Source organism: Gopherus evgoodei, chromosome 24 (assembly GCF_007399415.2).
Source record: "Gopherus evgoodei ecotype Sinaloan lineage chromosome 24, rGopEvg1_v1.p, whole genome shotgun sequence".
In the NCBI taxonomy this organism is placed as follows: domain Eukaryota; kingdom Metazoa; phylum Chordata; order Testudines; family Testudinidae; genus Gopherus; species Gopherus evgoodei.
The window spans coordinates 8,290,917-8,306,544 of NC_044345.1; the positions used below are offsets into that span (position 1 = coordinate 8,290,917).

General features: G+C 44.4%; 1 protein-coding gene across 1 annotated transcript in view; it reads left to right on the forward strand.

Annotated features, from left to right (window-relative positions):
- Positions 1 to 2,355: 2,355 nt before the first annotated feature.
- The window catches only part of LOC115639368 (methanethiol oxidase-like), a 32,127-nt gene continuing 18,854 nt past the window's right edge, over positions 2,356 to 15,628 (forward strand). The window contains 4 exon segments of the mRNA XM_030542052.1: positions 2,356 to 2,464; positions 11,141 to 11,194; positions 11,884 to 11,996; positions 14,479 to 14,664. Coding sequence (XP_030397912.1) covers positions 2,461 to 2,464; positions 11,141 to 11,194; positions 11,884 to 11,996; positions 14,479 to 14,664 — 357 coding nt within the window. The 5' untranslated portion in view covers positions 2,356 to 2,460.

Genomic DNA, 15,628 nt, shown 5'->3' on the forward strand with positions numbered 1-15,628 from the left:
ATTTCCGGTTCCACATATTTTGTTTTTACCAGCCATGATTTCAAATCAGTCCTTGAATCATATCATCATGGACTTTTTGTTCAGACGAATTCAGTTTTCTGGTCTCCCTTTTGTTCCTTTTCCCATCAGTTTTTCTTGTTATAGGTTATTGTATCATCTACTTTTACAACTGAGCTCACAATTAAAGTACATTTGTCCTCCCAATTATCACAACACCCCCAGCCATTAAACTGTGTAGAATTTGATGAGGTGCAAAAGTAACTATTAGCAGAAACACCAACCCAAGGACAGGTAGGAGTTGTAGCCTCATGTTTCTCTTGAGTGATTCTTTCTGTCTGATTAAAGGAGTGGCTTTGTTCAGAGTCAGAGGGTGAATGTGCGTGGAGAGCAGGGTGAAGAGTGAGAAAAATAATACCTATCATAATGCTTTTCATCTGTGGCTAACATGACATTATCCCCATTATTAGAGATGAAGAAACAGAGGCACAAAGACACAGATTCACAGATTCCAGTGCCAGAAGGGACCATTGTGATCACCTAGTCTGCCCTCTTATCAGGGCCCGGCTCCAGGTTTTCTGCTGCCCCAAGCGGCAAAAAAAAAAGCCACGGCAGCACGATCGCGCTGCTCCACTCTTTGACGGCAATTTGGCGGCAGGTCTTTCGCTCCAAGAGGGACTGAGGGGCCCGCCGCTGAATTGCCGCCGAAGACCCAGACATGCCACCCCAATAACGGCAGAAGTGCCGCCCCTTGGTATTGGCCGCCCCAAGCACCTGCTTCTTTAGCTGGTGCCTGGAGCCGGCCCTACCTCTTATATAACACAGGCCAGGAACTTCCCCAAACTAATTCCTAAAGCAGATCTTAAAGATAGACTTCCAATCTTAATTTAAAAATTGTCAGGATGGAGACTCCACCACAACTCCCAGCAAATTGTTCCAATGAGTAATTACTCACTGTTAAACATTTACACCTTCTGTCCAAAAGACTAGCCAACAACACCCAGCAGATCAGTGGCTGAGCTGGGAATACAACCCCTACTGGCAAATATTAAATGAATTCTCAATAGAGCATTGCTAAATTTTCTTGCATGCTTTTTTATGCACTATTCTCGAAGTGTCATTTAAGTGATGCTTTGTTCATTCAAGCATTTGCAGAAGACAAATTTCAGGCCCGTCATCAATATTAACTTAGTCACAAAACAAGCAATTGATAGAGGCCAGAGTATCCAAACAAGAAAAAGAAACAATGCCATGTTACTTAAACAGCCCATCACGCAGCTGGTATGTTGAATTGTAACTATCAAGTACTTGGAGAAATTACAGCAAATAATTTTTGAGCAACCGTTAAGCTGGAATTTATTTACACAAAGCATTTGGCAAGTGGTTTGGAATGGCAAACAAATTAGTTAAAAAATGCAAACTCCTCAAGTATAATTGACATACAGGAAAAAGGGCTAAACTCACCAAATAAATACTTAGCTGCAGTTTGTTCATTTGATTCTACCTGCCAGTCCCTTGGCTCTAGTATTGTCAAGGGGGTTCTCAATGGGTTTTGAGAAGTGGTTAGGGTTTCAGTTGAGTAATTTGTGGATTGTGGGAGTTGGGAGAAGGAATAGGCTTGCAGCTCTACACTGCTACATCCTCCCTGGGAACATTTTTGGAAATGGCAGGGCAAAATGACTGCATTCTAGAACAAAAAAATATAGCTCTTTAGAAAGCCATGGGGGAAAATATTATATTCGTTCCTGATCGGGGACAGTTTAGCACTATCCAAAATGAAAGATGATCTTTCCTGGGAGCAGAATAATCCCTCCCTTCAAATCAGCTATTGGCGGGTGGGGGTCTATTGTGGAAGAGGGCTCCCCTCAACAAAAAAAATTAAGCTCTAAAGTTTTCATGGGAGAAATGGATCTAAGTGCAACTAGCAGTAAGAGCTTTTGCAGCTGTCTTGCTTAGAGGATTGAAAAAAACCACCGGCCTGCCAAGCAAGAGACAATTGGGAGCTGTAACTAGGTCATGCATTCACTGCCTGCTGGAGAACTTGAGATATTGCCCAGAAGCAAGAGTTTTATGAAATGTTTGTTTTCTCTTTGTGTAAGAAAGCTATTGGTGTGCAGCAAACATACACACGTCCCTAGTATATGAGTAGAAGCAGATGGGAGCTCCACCAGAATCAGCTGCATTACCCAGCCTTTGGGGAATGGAGCAGCAGAGTCCTGCAAAGCTTCCCTGTGTATTATTGGCAGGGAAAGAAGGAGCTGGTTTGCTACTCTGGAACCTCCCACATGCTTTCCACCGTTAGACCTCCCCTTGGCAGCTACCTCTTTCAAACCCTCCTGCCCGCCCTATATATGATCCTTCAATACCAGCCTTTGCTCTGTAGAATCTTCTCCTGTCACGCTGCAAACGCTGCTTATTCCAAGTCATAAGCAGCTGAGAAGATCTGAGCAGAAGGCACTCAACATGGGTAAGAAACTGTCCCCAGTCTGCAAGTAGCATTAGGCATGAAGATCCATAGTTTTGGCTGGTGGTTCTCACCTGTTATCTTGCTATTGTCGGTATTTGGAGGCTGCAGCATTTATCCTTTGCAACTTCCTACCTTTCCCCTAAGCAGGGACTTGCGGATTTGCTACTGGGGCCTTGGCTGCACTGGCACTTTACAGCGCTGCAACTTTCGCGCTCAGGGGTGTGAAAAAACACCCCCCTGAACGCTGCGAGATACAGCGCTGTAAAGCCTCAGTGTAATCAGTACCGCAGCGCTGGGAGCGCGGCTCCCAGCGCTGCAATCTACCCCCCAATTTTTTTTTTAAATGGTTGAGCAGCCGCTACTGCTGGGACAGAGAGGGAGTCTGAGCTGCCGGCGGCAGCCAGCAGCCCAGGGTGTCCCCTGGGTCAGGGCGCCGCCGCGGCAGCCGGCAGCCCAGGGGACCCCTGTGTCAGGGCTCCGCCACAGCAGCCCACAGTCCAGGGTGTCTCCTGGGTCAGGGCGCCTCCGCAGCAGCCCGCAGTCCAGGGTGTCCCCTGGGTCAGGGCGCCTTCACAGCAGCCCGCAGTCCACGGTGTCCCCTTGGTCAGGGCGCCTCCACAGCAGCCCGCAGTCCAGGGTGTCCCCTGGGTCAGGGCGCCGCTGGGGAGCTGCCGCAGTGGTGCCTGCAGAGGGTCCGTTGGTCTGCGGCTCCGGTGGAGCTGCCGCAGTCGTGCCTGCAGACAGTCGGCTGCTCGCGTGGCTCCGGGGGACCACCCGCAGACACCACTGCGGCAGCTCCACCAGAGCCGCGAGACCAGCGGGCGGGGCGGCGAAATTGCTGTCCGCCTAGGGCGCTCAAAACCCTAGCACCGGTCCTGCGTAGAGGATGTGGTTTACGTCTAGCGCTGGGAGAGATCTCTCCCAGCACTGACACTCCGACCATACTCACACTTCAAAGCGCTGCTGCGGCAGTGCTTTGAAATTTCAAGTGTAGCCATACCCTGCGTAACCAATATAGAGTACATGTAAGGAGCAGTGCGGGCTAAAGTTTTGTTGGACTGGTAAAAAGTTTTTCTTTAAGCTACTTAAACTAAAAGTAAGATTAAGTTTTAAAATCTTTAAATGCATCTCTTGGTATCTGAGCAACTGATACATTTGTTTGTTTCAGAATTTGGAAGCTGCATGAAACCTGTGATAACAGTAATCTTACTGAGTGACTAATTCTCCCTTCTTTTAAGGGAGACTGTCAGCTAGCTAAAGACCAACATTTAACGCTGTATTTACTTGCTTTCTACAAATCCTACTACTAATTCATAGATTCATAGACTCTAGGACTGGAAGGGACCTCGAGAGGTCATCGAGTCCAATCCCCTGCCCTCATGGCAGGACCAAATACTGTCTAGACCATCCCTGATAGACTTTTATCTAACCTACTCTTAAATATCTCCAGAGATGGAGATTCCACAGCCTCCCTAGGCAATTTATTCCAGTGTTTAACTATCCTGACAGTTAGGAACTTTTTCCTAATGTCCAACCTAAATCTCCCTTGCTGCAGTTTAAGCCCATTGCTTCTTGTTCTATCATTAGAGGCTAAGGTGAACAAGTTTTCTCCCTCCTCCTGATGACACCCTTTTAGATACCTGAAAACTGCTATCATGTCCCCTCTCAGTCTTCTCTTTTCCAAACTAAATAATCCCAGTTCTTTCAGCCTTCCTTCATAGGTCATGTTCTCAAGACCTTTAATCATTCTTGTTGCTCTTCTCTGGACCCTCTCCAATTTCTCCACATCTTTCTTGAAATGCAGTGCCCAGAACTGGACACAATACTCCAGTTGAGGCCTAACCAGCGCAGAGTAGAGCGGAAGAATGACTTCTCGTGTCTTGTTTACAACACGCCTGTTAATGCATTCCAGAATCACGTTTGCTTTTTTTGCAGCAGTATCACACTGTTGACTCATATTTAGCTTGTGGTCCACTATGACCCCTAGATCTCTTTCTGCCATACTCCTTCCTAGACAGTCTCTTCCCATTCTGTATGTGTGAAACTGATTGTTCCTTCCTAAATGGAGCACTTTGCATTTGTCTTTATTGAACTTCATCTGGTTTACCTCAGACCATTTCTCCAATTTGTCCAGATCATTTTGAATTTTGACCCTGTCGTCCAGAGCAGTTGCAATCCCTCCCAGTTTGGTATCGTCTGCAAACTTAATAAGCGTACTTTCTATGCCAACATATAAGTCATTGATGAAGATATTGAACAGAGCCAGTCCCAAAACAGACCACTGCAGAACCCCACTTGTTATACTTTCCAGCAGGATTGGGAGCCATTAATAACTACTCTCTGAGTACGGTTATCCAGCCAGTTATGCACCCACCTTATAGTAGCCCCATCTAAGTTGTATTTGCCTAGTTTATCGATAAGGATATCATGCAACATTGTATCAAATGCCTTACTAAAGTCTTGGTATACCGCATCCACCGCTTCTCCCTTATCCACAAGACTCGTTATCCTATCAAAGAAAGCTATCAGGTTGGTTTGACACGATTTGTTCTTCACAAATCCATGCTTGCTATTCCCTATCACCTTACCACCCTCCAAGTGTTTGCAGATGATTTATTTAATTACTTGCTCCATTACCTTCCCTGGCACAGAAGTTAAACTAACTGGTCTGTAGTTTCCTGGGTTGTTTTTATTTCCCTTTTTATAGATGGGCACTATATTTGCCCTTTTCCAGTCTTCTGGAATCTCTCCCATCTCCCATGACTTTCCAAAGATAATAGCTAGAGGCTCAGATACCTCCTCTATTAACTCCTTGAGTATTCTAGCATGCATTTCATCAGGCCCTGGTGACTTGCAGGCATCTAACTTTTCTAAGTGATTTTTAACTTGCTCTTTTTTTATTTTATCTTCTAAACCTATCCCCTTCCCATAAGCATTCACTATGTTAGACATTCCTTCAGACTTCTCAGTGAAGACCGAAACAAAGAAGTCATTAAGCATCTCTGCCATTTCCAGGTTTCCTGTTACTGTTTCTCCCTCCTCACTGAGCAATGGGCCTACCCTGTCCTTGGTCTTCCTCTTGCTTCTAATGTATTGGTAAAAAGTCTTCGTTTCCCTTTATTCCCATAGCTAGTTTGAGCTCATTTTGTGCCTTTGCCTTTCAAATTTTGCCCCTGCATTCCTGTTGTTTGCCTATATTCATCCTTTGTAATCTGACCTAGTTTCCTTTTTTTATATGACGCCTTTTTATTTTCTAGGTCATGCAAGATCTCGTGGTTAAGCCAAGGTGGTCTTTTGCCACATTTTCTATCTTTCCTACCTAAACTTCTTTTGGAAACATTTTTGGGGGAAACAATGAACACAAGTAGAGAATTTTTTTTCTTTAGATATAAATATTCCCCTATATTATTTACAGCCTGAGCTAGTATATTGTGGCATCATGGTACATGAAAAGGTCCTTGGAGACCAGGATAAAAAACTCTTTCAGAGGCAGAAAGCTAAAATGACTAGACTGGTTTAACTGTCCAACCTGAATGTTTCCTTTTTGCAGTTCCGACAGCATAAATAGTGAAAAGTAAACTAGAATTTGGGGTTTGTTTGTTTATTAGGAGGGTTTGATTAGTAACACAGATAAGGCGCCTGTCATAATGACTGAAGTGTACATGCCTAAAGAGTGATCCGAATACCATACATGTAGAGAAAACTACGTCTCTGTGCCAGCGTGGAGTTGAGATGCTTTATGGTTTTCTGATGAGCCCTAAATCAATCTCGGGTGGGGGAGGAGAGGAAGGGGGAAGCCCTCTTGTGCAGACTTTTAGAGTTGAGACAGAATCCTCAATCTCCATGATCATGAGTGATCTGTTGTTTGGGTGGGGGCGGGTCTTGTCTCACTTTTTCACAAGAGTGTTACCTTTGACCCTTTCATACTTTTATTGCTTAGGTTGTGACTGTTGAACAATGGCATAATTACTGCTCTTGTCCTCCAGGTCTGCTGTATACTCTCATCCGTTTAATTCCATAAATGGCTATTAGCCAGGATGGGTAAGGAATGGTGTCCCTAGCCTCTGTTTGTCAGAGGACGGAGATGGATGGCAGGAGAGAGATCACTTGATCATTGCCAGTTAGGTTCACTCCCTCTGGGGCACCTGGCATTGGCCACTGTCGGTAGACAGACACTGAGCTAGACGGACCTTTGGTCTGACCCGGTACGACCGTTCTTATGTTCTTATGTCAGAAGGAACCATTATGATCATCTAGTCTGACCTCCTGCACAATTCAGGCAACTAAGTTACTTGGGCTTCTACTTCAGCCCCGGGTGGCAGGATGGTGGTGGGGCCCAGGCTTCAGCTTTCTGCCCTGGGCACAGTGAATCTAACACCAGTCCTGCTCTCTGGTTTATTTTGGCAGACCCTCTGAAACCTGCTTGAAACCCCCCAGGGGAGTCCAGACCTCTAGTTGAGAACCCCTGGACTAAAGGATACAGTTGTCACTTTCTGACTTTGTACAGCATGTTATATCATTTAGCAGAACTTGGTGTGGTTAAAAAACTAGGATGGGGATGTTCTGTCATTCTCAGGGATGACCTTTGGTTGTATGGGAGTCCTTGTAATCATCAAAAGATCGGCCCTTTACTATTTCTGTGAGGTCGTGGGGAAAACTGCCTCCCCCAACTTGAAACACTGCTGGGTGGCAGGAGAGGGGGCACTGCAGGGTCCTGGGGTCTGTTCCTTCACTGTTCTATTGGGAATTATGGTTCATATCTGCAAAACAACTATCAGTGTTGCAGCAGGCCATCCATATACCCTCTTGTTAACTAGAACAGAGGTTGCCAAGCTGTGGCCTATGGAGCACTTGCTGGTGGTTGATTATGAGCTGGCTGTTCACATGGGGCTGGCTCACCTCTTGGTTTAAGCTGTGGGAAACAGGACAGATAGAAGAGGGAGACGAAATAAAAAACAAAAGGAGACAGTGGGACACTCTACTTTCCTGCACCAAGCACTGGTGTAAATGACTCCAGAGGATGTAAAATGCTACCAACATCAGAATGGCAGTGTCTTACTCTCACTTTGCACGGGGGCAAATGACTGCACAAGATACAGGGAAATGAAGAATCAAGCCTAGTGCGATGTCTTTGTGAAAAAGGACAAAACACTGCACTAAAAACATAGCTTCTACGTGAGCAATTGCTGTAATTGCCACAAAGCTGTTATCTGTATGGTGACCAAGAGGGAAGGTGGATTGCGTGGCACAGGAGCTTGTCAATAAAGATATCCTCCACATTTTGGGATGTGGGGGACGGGACCTCAAGTATTCTTGATTTAGCAGTAAGCTGAACTAGCTACTTATCCCAGTCACACTGATAAATGACTGTAGTTTGCAAATCATGTTGGTCTTTCGCTAGATTTCTCTTACAAATACAATCCAACTTCAAGGTATTCTAAACATTCAGTCCGACGCCAAGATAGCTGGGAAGCTGCATTTAATGATGACTATTAGTATGTGTAATGACACGTTAATATCTCTAATGTAAACATTTTTATCAACATATTCTTGCAAAAATGGCACAAATAGCAGATTCATGGCTTGTGTGTTCATGAAGAGTCTGACCCAAAATACAGTGAAAGCTGAGGTCAACTTCAAACAGATGTTCAACGGTTTATTACAACAGAATATTTGAACACATAGGGAAGGAACGGAGAGAAAGTGGGAGGGAAGGAAGAGGAGTAAGGGGAGGGAGGGGAAGAGAAAAGGCGGGAAATGTCACCATCTTGCCCTAGGTTATCTCTAGCAAACATTCTAGTTTAAGCTGTCTCTTACTTTATTAATCTGCAAAAGAACAACGTATTTGTGCAATACTAAGCTAGCACTGATCTAATCCATGTTTTGTCCCTGCTAATTTAGCTAACTAGGAAAAATAGGATGGAGTTTAGTTCTATGGATCTATTTTTAATAAAGTTTACATTGTGCCTTACAGGACTTAGATGTTCAGTGGTGTGGAATACATCAGATTTTCTGTCCTTTTGTCTATTTTCAGACAATCTTCGAAGACAGCCTATTTAGTACTAAAGCGCCCTCGCTTTTTGAGGAAATCATGTTTTAAAGTAACAAACCTCAGAAGGTAGTGAGTGGATTCTACAAAGTAACTTGTCATCTTTGTTTCCTAAAGAATAGCAACCTGATTTAATGGGGAAATACAGCTGTCACATCCTATTAAGTTGAAAGTGTCGGATTCTGTAGGATTTGTTTTGAAGAACTTGTTTGTCACAATATAAGATTATAACATGGTGAAAATGAGCAAAATGGCAAGTCATTTATCAGACAGATGCTTGAAGCACTGCAGTCAACTGCAAAGCGGGCATTGCATTCTTTGGTCCTGCTCAAAATTATCTCAATTTATCACATTGCTGCTGGGTGCTCATTATTTGTATAAGATAGGGGTGGGGAGGGGCAGTTGGACTCTCCATCCATTTTGGAATGTGTTCAGCAGGACTATAGCAGTGCAGAATTGTATACTCTGCTAAGGTGGATAAACTTGCCATGTGGTGTTAATGTGTTTTTAAACAGTGTGTCAGGATAATATTTTCTTGATCCTACATAGTTATTTGTTAATGTAAACGTGAAACACAAATCCTGTGACTGTCTGGAATATTGACGGTTACAGTAGCAACTGCTATACAGTAGATTTTTATTATTATTTTATGTAACTGTCAACCATAGCGCTCCTATGTAGTTGAAACGAATATGCTCCTGCATTGATACCAAGGGAGCCAAGAAACCTTTAGAAAGAAGGCTAGTAACTGGCAACTGGCTGTCCAGTGTCTGTTTGCACCTGTACTACTACTTCTACGTGACCTGGATATGGTGTTTATCACAGTCCTGATTTAAAAGTGATCAACAGCTCCAAATTGCGAGGCTTTGTGCCAAAGAAACGTGTATAGTCCATGGAGCTAGCTTTAGCATTTATTTTATTCACAGTAATGTAAGGAACCCTCAGGCCTATATCCTGTAAGACATTGGCTTCAGCAGTTAGCATAAGGCTTGAGGCCTATGGACTTTGGCACAGATAAATGGCCTAATGGTCACGCCTAAATTTTGGGGAATTGAGAATAGAACAGTTAAGGGGGAGGTTGGTCCATAATGACACCAGCCAACCACAGGAACATGAGCAACACCAGCTTTTGGATATCTTAAGATGGGAATGGCTTCAGATGTCTGACCACAAGAGTGCCATGTCAATGAACTGACATATATGATAATAAGTTGAGATCTTTGATATACAAATCTGTAGGAGAAGGCACCCCAACACTAGTAGGGTGAGGAAATACAAATAAGGAACAGGGAGAAACTCCTGCTTTAAATGCATTAGATATAGTGGCATCAGCATATCATATTTTAAAAGTTGTATCCCAGCCTGTGGGCAGGAGGAGCGAGAGATGTAGCCCTTGGGAGGTGCCAGAATGATGACTGCTAGTTATAGTGATGATGATGAGGAAGACCATGGATAACATTTCACGTTGTTTTGCAAGGAAAGGTATGAGTATATACATGTTCAGATGTACATTCTGTAGTATCTCTGTCTTTCTGGGTTAGAGTGTTTGCGACTTTGCTAAATGCATTGATAAACTATTATAAATACAGAAGGTTTCCTAAAGTGTGAGTGCTGCAACTGTGCAATTGGGGTTCCCAACTGAACTAATGTTAATAATACTGGGCCTGATTTTGGGACAAGAACCTGTCAAATCTCAAAATGATAACTGGGAATTCTTAAGTATTCAGTATAGTTAATATATGATTCATAGATCGGGCTACACATGGAATGCTCCTTGAATCCACTACATTCCTGCTTGAACCCTTAAAGCAGAGAGGAACACTTGTTTTCAGTTCCTCTACTGCTTTAATGTACCTTGATCTCCCCTAATAAAGGAACAAGCCCTGAGTCTCCAGCCATAGTTGAACTTCACCTGCGGCTTGTCAGATTCCTCTACTGACACTCATCAGGTTCCTTTCCAGTCTCTGGGAACATGGACTCGCACCTGAGCTGCCCCTGCTTCTGCTGGTTGAGACTAGTTGAAGAGTGCAGGTAGGGATCAATGAAGGTTTCAGTTAGCAGGAAAGTAGGATGGAGTGCTGAGGAGCAGAAGCTGGGGAACTGAGTTTCTAGCAGTGAGGAGGTGGTACAGGTGAGGATTCCCACTAAGCAAATACTCTGCACTGCCGGTCCCCAACCAGATTCTAAATCTCTAGAATCAGCCACTCCCAGGGTTAATCCACAGAAGAGGCCTGCACAGTCAAATTGAGCAATCTGTCTAGCTGAACTCCTGACAGTGCTTCACTACTAATCCCTAAAACTTTTGACAAATCAAGTCTTTCGAAATCCCCAATGTTCATCTGACTGCTTATGATTCAATCATTTGGTGTTAAATGGCAGGGTGGGACTTTTTGAAAACTAAGATGCAAGCTTTCTTCCATTTTTGGATCTCCAACCTGACGTGCTGGGTCTCATTTTCAGAGGTCTTGAGTGCTCACAACTTTTATTGGTCCATGGGATTTGTGGGTGGCGCTTCTGAAAACTGGGTCTAAGATCTCTTAAGCTGAGCACCAGAAGTTAGTGACCTTTTTGGAAAATGTGCAGGTGAATAACTTGGAGATATCTAACTTTTTTTTTTCTTTCATCAGCAAAATGTGGAGCATGTGGTCCTGGGTACAAGACTCCTTTAGATGCCATGAAAGGCAAGTCCTATCAACTGTGTTCTGAAATCCAGGTTATCAAAACAAGAGCTTTATTGAACCACCTTCAGATTCAGTGAAGATTAACAAGATGCCTTTGGAGTGTAGCATTAGCTAACTCTATTCTGCAGCTGGCATAATGGAAGGGCTGACAAGCCCTTGTAAGGGGTAGGGAGATTCCCTGGTCCCTCCTTCTTCAGGATAATTTTTTGAAAGTGTGTGCAGTTTACATTCAGAGGGCCCCTCAGAAATATCTCTGATCCAGGGATGAGTCCTCCTGGAGCAAAGATGGGGTAATAGAACCCCAAACTGCAAATGGACCACACCACAGGCAGGGAAATCCCCTTCAGACTGACCCCTGCTTAGTGTGCTTTCTGGCATAAGGAAGACTCTGATAATATCTACCCCACCCCACCTCTGAGGAAGACAAAGGGAGAAGGTTCCCAACCTCCATTTCAAGGGGGCTGGAAAAATGTTTAAAGTGGGTGTGCTGAGAGCCATTGAACCAAATTGTAAACTCTGTATATAATGGAAACCACTTCAAGATGGGGGTGCAGCAGCATCCCCAGAACCCCTAGCACCTATGCTCCCGTTGGGCAAATCCAACCCAGTGAGAGAGTCCTTCAAGGCTTGCTTTGGGGATAGCGCGGAGCTGATTTGTGTTGACCTAAACAAGCTCTCTGCCTTGCAAGGTCCCAGAGAAGAGATTGTGTACCTGCCCTGTATCTACAGAAACACTGGGATAGAGAAGCCTGACTATCTGGCAACAGTGGATGTTGACCCCAAATCTTCACACTACTGCCAGGTACCCCCCATCAAGATTCTGTCTCTAATCCTCTTTTCTTAGCCTGGGCTGACTCCAGGCAGCTTTACTGCCATTTAGTAACACTCTATAGCTGCAGCTTCTTGATCCCCTTCTTCAAAGGGAAAAATTTTCTGTGCTTGCCAGTGGTGGTTAAATGGGGACCTGATGCACCAAAATTTGGAGGACCCTGAACAATCTCTTTCTCTCTCCTCTCTTTCATATCTATTTATCTATCTATCTATTTATCTATCCTGGATGGATTCTTGTCTTGTGCCTACTCCTAAGCCATTACTTTTTCTGCCAAATGGGGCAGGTCAGCTCTATGTTGCTATTTCTCCTTCTGTTCCACTTCTTGCTATCCTACTTGGGACCGCCTAAAATCAAGAAGGTTAGATCCCAAGGGTCCTACCTTAATCTTTCTTTGTCTGCTGTCTCCTTGGTATTTGACTCTGGTAGATCTTTCTCCATGACCACTTTCAAATAGATGTCTCAGTATTGACTATCAATCTAACTTCATGCTACGTTTTTTAGAGATGTGCAGCCAGTTCACAATGAAACCCCAAACTATGGGTAACTCAACTTAGTTTCCTATTTCATTAGAAGCTCTAAACTCAACCTTCCTCTTGGATTTGCCCGGTTTATGATTTCACATAAAAACTATATGAAACTTGGTGGCTTAGTAGTGTGTTTTGCTTTGAGTTTTCAGCCTCTTTCTAAGCTTGGTCTTGGGAATCTTCCAGGGATTGCTGAAAGCTAATATTTACCTGTTTTTCCGGGTCTCTTTCAAAGCCATTCTGTGCTTAGTAACCATTTGAGTAGCTCCCTCTGAAACCCCATTGTCAGTAGGTATTGAGCAAGAGTACTAATCACTGCAGGATCAAATCTGTTTGGGGAATCCAACAGGTTTGACAGTTACTCATTTGTTTAAGGTGATTAAATTGATCCTGCTTTAGGAACTCTATAAAACTAATCTGTTCTGTCATAAAATGGTATACCTGGCCAAGACTACAGCTTTCAGTTAGCTGATAAAACTGTATTTTAGAACCACAGTTCTAACAGTTTTTGGTACATGGTTAAAAAAAGTGTAATCTAAACTGCATTTAAAAATACTAGATATTTGTATGTCTCAAAATGCTTAATGCATTTTAGCCTCAGATCTCTAGCATTACAATGCACCTGAGGGGCAGTTTATCTGTATTGACAAGACATCTTGTCACAACTGTTCCTTTGCATAACTATTGCTAAGACTCTTACTGGAGGGATGCAGTTTCTTAAAGTTTCTTAAGCACTGATCTCTCCATGTTTCTTAAATGCACACAATATGCTACTAAGGACCAGGCGCCGGAGTGTAAAGTATTATTACTCCAGTCAGTTTGCCACAACTTGTCCCAACTGAAATTGGACAAACCTTATAAAGTCAGACTCTTGCTGCCTAGATACAATTATTCTTTTTTCTCTATGACTGATCTATGTCTCTTGCAACTGCTAGCCAGTCTTTCTACCTTCCAAATATTAGATACATTTAATAGCACACCTATTAAAAAACAAATGTTAGGACATCATAATGCCCAAATTCACGTGTGATGCTGTCACAGGGCTTTCTATTCACTGCTAGAGCACCTCTTTCTGGCTACATCTGGGGATTGTCTCTGCCAAGCCAACAACCCTTCCTGCAGTTGCACTCTGTCAGTCTTTCTCTCTCAGGTCTCAACGGCTCTTCATTTTTTTGGCCCTCCAGTCAGGTCATTGTGGTTTTCCCTTTCTGGGGAAATCATGCTCCTCAAAGTATTTCAGGACTCACTGTCCCTGTCATTCTTTTCTTTCACTGCCCCTTAACGGTGCCACTTCCAGTGGCTTCTAGGGGATCCCAAGCCCATGGGAAAACAAGGCCCACCCTCTACACTGGGTTCCAGCTCAGGGACCCTACAACAAGGTGTCAAGGTCTGCATAGTCCTATCCCTTACTGCTGTATCCCTGGGTGACCTCACTTTCTCTCACCCTAACATGCCTGCCCATCACCACAGCCCTCTCATTCCTCTTCAGCTGAGCTTCATCTCTAATTAGTCCTCCTTGTTCCCTGGCTCCTCCTCCAGGTGCAGCCTAAGTGTTTAATTGGTCCATCTGGCCACCTTAACCTCTTCATGCCTTGTGTGGGATGGACACCCAGTCACAGATGCACAGAAAGTGATTTGCCCAATATCACACATGATGGAGGTAGAGGGCCAGGAATAGAACTCAGGAGTCCTGGGTCCTGGTCTCCTGTGCTAAAGACCCAGAATGGGATTTTCTTCAAAACCACCTAAGGGATTGAGCATCAAGGGATTCTTAAACTACTCTGAAAATCTCGACCTAGAACTACTCACTGGATAACATCAACAATTTAACTCGCGTTTCCTATGCTATGTCTGTATTTCTAAAGAACTGTTTTCTTAGGACTGCCTGTCTTACAGACTGAATCTGAACCATGCCTTTGACTTCATAGGTGATCCACCGCCTGCCCATGCCCAACCTCCGAGACGAGCTCCATCACTCTGGGTGGAACACCTGCAGCAGCAGCTTCGGGGACGTCACAAAGAAACGGAACCGGCTGCTTCTTCCCAGTCTGATTTCTTCCCGCATTTATGTGGTGGATGTGGGCACAGACATGCGGGCTCCCAGGATTCATAAGGTATGTCTGAGGAGACTCCAAGAGATGTCTCACCTCGGAGATGGGAACTAAAATTTCCCACTTATGAATGTGAATGAGGAAATCCAGAACAATTTTTTAGGGCTTTTGGAGAACCTTAAGAACTGATCAGTTTCAAAAGTCTTAGAATATTTAAGAAATTTAATCTTCTTTGGCTATGGAAAAAGAGTAAGTTCTCAAATCCTTGAGTTCTTCTTCGAGTGCTTGCTCATATCCATTCCAGTTAGGTGTGCGTGCGCCGCGTGCATGTTCGTTGGAAGATTTTTGCCCTAGCAACACTCGGTAGGCCGGCAGGGTGCCCCCTGGAGTGGTGCCATTATGGTGCCGGATATATACCCCTGCCGGCCCATCCGCCTCTCAGTTCCTTCTTACCGCCCGTGTCGGTCGTTGGAACAGTGGAGCGCGGCTTAGCTGATCTCCACCTCCCTAGCTATTCGCTCATTTTTATAGTTATTGTGTATATAGTTCAATTTTCTATAGTTCTAGTTAGTCTATTTTTAGTAGTTCTTCGTAGTAGTTATTGTATATAGTTAAGGGGGATCGGGAGTTAGCCCCTTCTCCTCACCCGGTACTGGGGCCCATGCCTGGTTCACCGGGCTTCAAACCATGCTTGGCCTGTCATAGGCCGATGCCCACAGAAGACCCTCACAAATCCTGTTTAAAGTGCTTGGGCAAATCCCACCTCGCAGACAAGTGCCGCATCTGCAAGGCTTTCAAGCCCCAGACGAAAAAGGAACGGGACATTCGTCTAAAGCAACTTTTGATGGAGGCAGCTCTAACTCCTCCATCTTCGGCACTGACTGTGGCACTGGGGACAAGTGCCTTTTCCGCACCGGAGTGCACGGCTACAGTGAAGGCTCCTCGACACCAGCCTTCACTGGCCCAAGCTCCTGCCCGGCACCACTCTCTCTCCCCAAGGAGCAGGAAGCATAAGACTCCTGCGGCT